Source organism: Chelon labrosus (genome assembly GCF_963514085.1).
Source record: "Chelon labrosus genome assembly, chromosome: 6".
NCBI classification, from domain to species: Eukaryota; Metazoa; Chordata; class Actinopteri; order Mugiliformes; family Mugilidae; genus Chelon; species Chelon labrosus.
Window position 1 is genome coordinate 13,222,806 of NC_140342.1, and position 8,415 is coordinate 13,231,220.

General features: G+C 40.4%; 2 protein-coding genes across 2 annotated transcripts; one reads left to right on the forward strand and one right to left on the reverse strand.

Moving 5' to 3' along the window:
• Window positions 1-529: 529 nt before the first annotated feature.
• parla (presenilin associated, rhomboid-like a) lies at window positions 530-4,358 on the forward strand (the record flags this gene model as incomplete). The annotated part of the gene is made up of 10 exons (XM_084547298.1): window positions 530-758; window positions 1,612-1,795; window positions 1,920-2,024; window positions 2,139-2,271; window positions 2,391-2,486; window positions 2,680-2,829; window positions 3,337-3,407; window positions 3,490-3,591; window positions 3,864-3,961; window positions 4,220-4,358. Exons 1-10 carry the CDS (start codon window positions 679-681, stop codon window positions 4,356-4,358), a joined length of 1,158 nt encoding a protein of 385 aa, XP_084403424.1. The 5' UTR covers window positions 530-678.
• Window positions 4,359-5,297: 939 nt separating this feature from the next.
• Window positions 5,298-8,055, reverse strand: extl2 (exostosin-like glycosyltransferase 2). Its single transcript, XM_084547300.1, has 6 exons — window positions 7,526-8,055; window positions 6,561-7,006; window positions 6,404-6,474; window positions 6,159-6,274; window positions 5,605-6,067; window positions 5,298-5,417 (listed from the first exon to the last, which is right to left on the reverse strand). The coding sequence occupies exons 1-5, from the start codon at window positions 7,528-7,530 to the stop codon at window positions 5,665-5,667; spliced, it is 1,041 nt and encodes a 346-aa protein (XP_084403426.1). The 5' UTR covers window positions 7,531-8,055; the 3' UTR covers window positions 5,298-5,417; window positions 5,605-5,664.
• Between the last annotated feature and the right edge of the window lie 360 nt (window positions 8,056-8,415).

Consider the following 8,415-nt stretch of genomic DNA (forward strand, 5'->3'; position numbering starts at 1 on the left):
AGCAGAAGAAGAAAAATAACAATTAGTCATATGTTTTTTTTTACAACGTTTTGCATTGTTTTGCTTTCTTTATATTGTTAAATTAAATTTAAATTAAATTAAATTTGTAAAATTGTTAAATTTGTCCAAAATAACAACATAAAAATAGAAGTTTGTGATGTGTGTCTGTTCAAAAAGGCATTTCAATATAGGCTACTTTACATATAATTTTCATTTCCCTTCATTGTCAGATAAATCTACTGGAGTGAATGGTGCATTAAAGTACAAAGTAAAACATACATGAAAGAAAGTACTGCATTTTATTGTAAACTTCTCAGTATTTTTCCTTCTCTGTATATTCATGGTTTTACTTCCTACAGGCCGTACGCCACTAGGGGGAAGTGAGTGGTTATATCAGAGTCACCTTCAAGCACGCAGACATAATTGGACTCTTTTTCTGGTTGTTCTCTGTCTACTTAATAACACACGTGTTACACGCAATACTAGTATCAGTATCTATAAACAGGTGAATGTATATATACAGGTTTAGATGTGGAACAAACAAACGCTTTTGTAAAAATAATGGAAATACATTGTGACATTGTCTTGATAAATCGCAGCCGGTGGAAGAGTCCGTGAATGCAGCATTAGCTCCAGTCTGGCGGTGGGAGGGGCTTCGAGCAGGAGGTCATCACAATAATGGCGTGGAGAGGATGTGTCTTGAAGTGGGTCAAAACAGAGTTTATCAGACCCCAAAGAACGACTTCACGAAGCTCCAGGTGAGAAAATAAAACGCGGTTCAAGTCCCGGTGTCCGTCTAACCGAGAAAAACACTTGACAGGAAGTGTGTGTGTGTTTACTTAACAAACAGCAGTGTGAGGTTATCTAACCGTACCGACTGTCATTGGGAAGAGCTAAACGCAGCTTTGTGTTTACAGTGAAAGACATCTGCAGCAGCAACACTATCAGAGTTTTTTGTAAACAAACGGCGATTTAAAAAGTATATGTGCTAAACATGTAGTCTTATAAATGCGAAGCTAATTTTATATGGTTCTAAACAGTAGCAACATTAAGCATTTTGCTTTCTTGTAATGCACCTTTTTCGCGGCAGACATTTTGACATAAACTGCTGAAAAACCGCAGGTGCGTTAATTAATGTTGGCACAGTTCCATTTAGTGTCCCAATAACACATGAAGCTGAACCAGCATGAACCATAGACTGTACACAAAGCCAGACATCCACTAATTGGAATGCAGCCACCAGTAATATACCAAATCTTTCCTATTATATAGTTTATAACTTGTGTAAGATGGTTCTTAAATTGTCGAATATCAAAAGAAAATGGGCAGGTCATAGCATGTAATAGAGATATTTTAACTACCCTATACTGGCACTAAGAAATTAGGTAGTCAACCCCTACAACCAGCAGAATACGTTTTATTAAATTGACAGCCAACTTTTTTCACAACTGCTTTACAGCTGAGACTTTGATGCTTTTAAAGTTTGGGATTTTAAGTCAAAAAGCTTTTTCTTTACTTCATGCACCAAACAATTAACTGATGGTAAAATATTTAGTGTCTCCATGTGTGTTTTAAGTAGATTTTATTACCGTCTTCTTTATCTTTTCAAAGACTCAACCCCAACAACCAGCAGACGCGCAGCTTCCGTCAGGAGACCAGAAGACCGGATACGAAGAAAAAAAATGTCATCCAAGAATCAAATGTGTCACCCTCTGAGGCTGGCGCACCTCCTCCCAAACCTCCTCCCAAAATCCCCAGGGTGACACTTTTCAGACCGTTCATGTTCACAGTAGGGGTATGTCCCTCATTTTTCCACTAGATGGGATTTACTTTCGCTTATTCTGACTTTTAAAGTAAAGTGATACAATAGTTGAGGATTGAGACGGGATGGTGTTGGTTGTTGTCTAATTCCATGTCAGTTTACAGGCTGCTCCTTTGGTGCGGCAGCCATCCTGCAATACGAGACGCTGAAGTCAAGAGTACAGTCTGCTAAAGATGAAGAGGAGTCAGAAAAAAATGGGAAGGTGGGGATTCAAGGACACAAACTGTCTCTCTTCTCCAGTTTCTTCCAACTTTTCTTGCCAATATATCAAAGAAGCTGCTTACAGTGACTCAGTGAACCATTCATATGTTCACAGGGCTCCCAGGACATGGCCTACTGGCATGACTGGTGGAACCAGCTGTCCGGCTTCCAGCGACAGCTCATCCTCCTGATGTCCATGGTGGATGACTTCTGGAACAGCCTCACAGAGGGACAGAAAACTGTCACTGGTAGCTTATCTTGTAGACTTACTTGGCCCTTGGGATTCTTCAAACTTGGCTGATATAAACATACTTGCATTTGTTTAATTTAATCCTACCTTTTGTTCTTTACTATTACCGTTTCTCAGGTATTATTGCAGTAAATGCTGTAGTCTTGTGTTGCTGGCGGATTCCTTCATTGCAGAGAAGTATGATTAAGTACTTCACATCCAACCCAGGCTCCAGTGAGTATGTCTGTGCTTAGCTTTTTGGTTTTAGAAAAGTTAAGATAAAATGTACAAAGTGGTCACACAAGAATCATTAAGACTTTCATTATCTTATAAGTAACAGATCTGAATCTTGATCTGCTGGCCATGATCAAAGTTATGTTTGTGTTTTCAGACTGTGAATGTTTTTCTTTTTTCTCTCCCCCGCCAGAAACACGCTGCCTTCCCATGATCCTGTCCTCCTTCAGCCACTACTCCATTATCCACATGGTGGCCAACATGTATGTCCTATGGACATTCTCCTCGGGAATTGTCTCTCTCTTAGGGAAAGAGCAATTTCTTGCAGTCTACCTGTCTGCTGGTGAGTTGAATAAAGAATAAGACAGGGGTCTGATAACATCAGTCACATCCAACAGTATTGTAGCAGTACTGAATGAATTAAAGCAATATCTCTTTGTGTTAAACAATATGTTTAAGATGTGTTAATGTTAATCATTTTATGTTAGAAAAGTACAAATAGAACCTATTGATCATGTGACCGGGACAATAAAAAGTAAATAGGGATCATAATAACAGGTGGACAGTTTTTCTGTTCTATAAATAGGCAGTTAAAATATCTTTTCATTCTTAACATAATGCTTGTTGGGAACGGAATTGGACAGGTGTCATTTTTACAGCATTAGGACACATTTTTTTGTACTTTGTCATGATCATGATTTATTTATTGTTTCGCCTGTTAAAACTGTTAGAATCATTTAGCGATATAGACGGTTGATTGAAAAAAAAAAAAGGGTAATAGGAAGCAAAACGTGTCACAGATCAACTTCTTGGGGGAAGACCAAACCTAATCTCTCAATTGTATTTTCAGGTGTGATTTCCACAATGTTCAGTTACCTGTGTAAAGCAGCCAGTGGACGTCTCTATCCATCATTAGGGGCGGTAAGATATTTACTCAAATCTTTATACAACATAACACAAATTAAAGTTCCAATTTTGATCCGTAACTGTGTTTGATCCGCAGTCAGGTGCAGTCATGGCAGTACTCGCTGCAGTCTGTGTTAAGGTGCCAGAGGCCAAACTAGGCATAATCTTCCTTCCCATGGTCACTTTCACAGCTGGAAATGTAAGCGATCCACAGTTTTGCCCTGAGTATGCAAAGATAGAGTTCTCTTGCTATGTAGTGTAACTTGAAAACGCCATTCACTAATTCATAGTAGCACATTGACATTCCCATGTTGTCCTTTTGCTGCAGGCAAGAGATGAAAGTCTGTGCATGAATAAAGCAGGTGTATGAATGAGTGAATGTGTAAGTATGAATGTCAGCAGAGAGATGTAATTATTGATGCTCCTCAGTCCATTGTATTTAACTCAAGGTTCCTGCTGGTTTGTGTTTAGGCTCTGAAAGCGCTTGTGGCCATAGATACTGCAGGGCTTATACTGGGATGGCGGCTATTGGACCATGCAGCTCACCTTGGTGGAGCCCTCTTTGGAGTGTGAGTCTTCTTATTTTTGTCTTTTAGACAAAATATGTTCAAGGATTAGAGGGAAAGTTGACAAAATACGTATCAGTTTATTTAAAGGTAATTACTATATGCTATAATGATACGTTTTTGCCAATACTGAATTTACTATAAATTCTTGGAATAAGTTTTTTGTGAATGTTATTGGGCTGTAAATGTAGTTTGATAGGATATTGTGTCTCTGCACTTACTGCTGTCATTTTAACCATCTCCTTATATTTTGTGTTACAGATGGTATGTGGCATACGGTCACAAACTCATTTGGAGGAAGAGGGAGCCCCTCGTGAAGCTGTGGCATGACATACGTTCTCCAGGCACCAGAGGCTCAAGGCCTGGAGCTGGACCTGGAGCTGGACCTGGACCACAATAAGATTTTCGGAAAGAACCACAATCCAGATACCTCTGAATATGCAAGGACATTTTTACCCATTAACATGGAGTGGGCTGTTATTATTCATGAATAAACATAGTTTTCCACCTAAAACTGTCTACAGTCTAGATGTTTACTGTGTTGAATAGCTACTGTTGAAATACAAGTAGCCACTTCTTGCTGCAAAATGAAATAATCACTCTTCTACCACTTGGATCTTTAACTTAGCCTTTAGATAGGCTAAGTGTTACAACTTCACTGGAAGCAGATGCAATTCAGTAATTAAATCGACTGCTGTGGAGAAAATTAGAGTTTCAACAGTTATAGGTTTGCATGTATACAGTACTTTAATACCTAATCAGTATTTGACAAAACAGTAATCATTCTTCATTATATTAGTAGGTACAGGTATCAGCCAATTCACCGAAATTCTGTTTTGTGTTGTGCTTTTGGTTTGTTATGGTCATCTTTTCTACAAGTCTTAGATTAATCTGCCACTTTTTTTCCCACCATTTTGTCATCTATGCTTAGTAGTGTGCAGGATAACCTAAAAGGAACGTGGGCTTTGAAATAGTCTTGTATGCCAGAAATAAAATGTATTGATATGTCCTCACCTGTTTCCATATTTAACTCTAAGTAACAATTCATCCACAAATTCTCTTAAAGATAAATATTTATTTTATTGAGTCACATGGTACAGTCATACATTTGATTTGAAAGGATTGTCTATGCATGTATAGAACTGGACCTAAAAATTAAGTTTTTAAATATATAATACTTCCAGTGAGTTGGTTGTATTTACAGATTCACACTTTAGCCAAACATTACACAATCTGTAAACCATGTAAACCAAGTCAGGTCTAAGGATGACATCTGCTGGCTTCTAAATTACAACATCACAGTCAGGAGAGTAGTAAATGTGTAAGGAAAGGCAACTTTTTGGCAATAATACAGATTACCTTAACAAATATGGACGTTTTCATCAGACTGGGCCGTGAGCAGACAATTCTTTTACAGTCCTTGATGTATTCCAGTTGAGAAAAGTCCATCACTGTCCTGCTAATGTCAATATGAAACTAGGAATTATTAAACACAAAAAAACAAGACTAAGCGTTTTATTTCCTAAACACATCTAGTAGCTACTAACTGGGTGCCAAGCATGTGTCACGGAAGCATGGAAGGATCAGCTAATTCAACCCACTCCTCAGCCCAGACGTGATGTGTTATTAACCCAACACTGACTTACCAGACTGCTAGTTGAGCCCGTCTTCTTACACTCCGTAACAGTCAGTAACGTGGCACGTCCTCAGCCCCTACTCTTGTGGTTGGCATAGCTGGGGAAACCAAACTGGGAAACCATGATGTTGGAGAAGCAGAGTGGCATGAAGCCGTAGATCTGTGTCAGCCTGTTCAAACAGTAGGACCTCTGGAGAAGGTGTTCAGGGCGATGCCACATACCCTGGTATCCACTGCTGGCATCTTTTTCCAGGTTACGGAGGTCCACGGGTTTGACAAAGACCCCAGAGGGTCTGTTGACTCTGCCCACACTAGAATGCTTTCTTAAATGCAGCGCGACAGCAAAGTTCATAGCAATATCATCACAGTTCTGTGTTTCGTCCACTAAGGCATGCACTGCTTGAGGTTGGTCCTGGAAGAGTTGTAGGTAGCGGCGGTGGAAGAAGGCCGCGCCAATTAACACCATGGAGTATCTGCAGTGAGTGGATCCGGACAGCGTCATTAAGAAATGGCTTATAACATCAAAATGAGATGAAACTACAGGATGAAATAAAGACAACTTACTTGTCACCGCCACCTGCTTCTGGATCCTGCAACTCAAAGCTGCCATAACTGTAAACTCCCCCTGGTGTTGAAACGTGTTTCCGTGGGACAAATCCAACAATCTGGTCTGAAAATTGCTGTGGAACCAGAGATAAAACAGATCACACTGTGCCTGCTTATACAAACAACATTACGTGTGGTGCAGTTAAATTCACATAACACTGATATGTCAATTGCAGAAATATAATTTGGATATTGGTTTTCACCTTCCAGACGGAGAAAGCAAAACTGATGTCAGGAACGCTGATGAGGGTGTCGTCGTCCAGCATCAGCACAGCTTAAAAAAATCAGAACAAAGTGTCAAAAATCTTTGAAGAGCTAACACAAACAATGTACAACGTGCAAGCTGACAAACATACTAACCTTCTGTATCAATCTCAGGGAACAACTGGAGTCTGTTACGCATTCGATTGCTGGTCTGCTCCTTGAAGACAACCTGGACTGGATGAGGCCCCAGGGAGTTCCATAACTTCATGGGTGTCTGCTCCCCGATGTTGTTCCAGACTATGATGATCCGCTGGAGATGAGGCACCGCCTGGTAATGGTTCAGGAGTTTGAGCAAAACGTCTGTGCGGTTGTAAGTTTGGATGATGATGCTAAACTTCTCCTCCTGTGAGCTGCCAGCGTCGTGGCCCTGTGCGAGAGTCTGCTTTTGTCCCCTGCGTAGCACTCCCAGGACATCCACACCTCTGTGGTCCTCAGCAGGTGGCAGCAGAGATGTCAGGGCTGCACCAACCAGGAGAATGAGCAGGATGGGCAGAAACAAATGGGTTCGTCGGACCCCGAAGCAGCTGCAGCAGCGGGACACCCTGCATCAGAGGAGGTGCACAGATTTGCAATGTTTGTATCCAGACACCAGCATTTTCATAGATTATGCTAAACACATGTTATAAGGTTTAGGAGATTGCAACCATAACTTCTTTAAGAGAAAACAATGTTTGCATGTCTCTCTGTGAGGTTTTCTGAATGCATTAAATTATTAAGATGACAATAGCCTGGTGCACATAAATCACACTGCTGACAATAAGATGTTAAGTATAGAGCACCCACAGCTACCCATGGCCAACAATTAATAAGAATCAATCAACCACAGTAGTTTTTCTTTCTTGCTAGCCCCTTACACAAACTGAACTTCTTTTTCTTCTATTATGGTTGTTCAAAGTAGTTACATATTTCTCAAACTGCCCAGTTATTATTTTGCTGATTTTAACGTGATATTCGCTCAGGGTTTCGTTAAAAGAACACAACTAAAATGGACTTTATCGAAATAATGTATTGACATTACAGGCTAAGTTGCAGTAAATGTCTTTCCATAAATCTGTACCCACCTCATTTTGTCGGCACTGCACACAAATCGTTTACGTTTACATGGTCGCCATGTTGGCTAGCTAACCAAAGAGCCTAAAAGCAGAGAGCGTTTAAAAGCTAACCTTCGTCGTAACGCATAGTGAGCGGAGGAATATACTATCGTGGTCTTAGAAAAACAGCGAGTTACCTATTACTTTAAAATGCGATCTATTCGAGTCTGTGTGTGTCCACGTTTTCTACGTTGCAATGCCGTATATGTTTACCCTCAAACCCTCAAACCCTCAAACGTGTTGAACAGACGCCATTTTTGTTAGGCTAGTGGGATGATTAGATTTCCCTACGGAGGCTTATCTTCACCTCATCAGAGATGTTAACAGCTTTGTGTTAGTGATGTGTCGTTCGCAAACGAGCCGGCTCTAATAGGCGGCTCTTTGTAGCAGATGAGAAGACCCGACTCCTGTCAGAGAGCCGAATCTTCAACCGCTCCTGCTCGGCTCTGCTGGGGAATCCATGTAGGCAGTGGCAGGACTTTAGTTTAATGTGCACGCCATGCGGCAATTCAAATGAGAGGACAGACTAGGACCATATCATTATATGAAAGAATTAAGGGGGGAGAAGCTCCAAAGAGGGGAGTGTAGGTACAGGTCAGGTACACACCACAGACTGTATAAAGATTGACGAGGGAGCAGTTTTTCAAAAGCAAGTAGAGTGGATTGTCATTTTAGATAGCGGATATAATACTGATGCATGTTCAAATGTCCATTCATAAGTTTAATTTTAGTTATTTGATGTTATGAAGACATGAGAAAAAACTAGACATCCAAGCTGAGGCTTCTGGTATTTCTGAATGCCAGCCAGTGCCTTTATGCTAAGTGCCGTAATGTTAAGACTTTGTCCTTTATGTATTTGA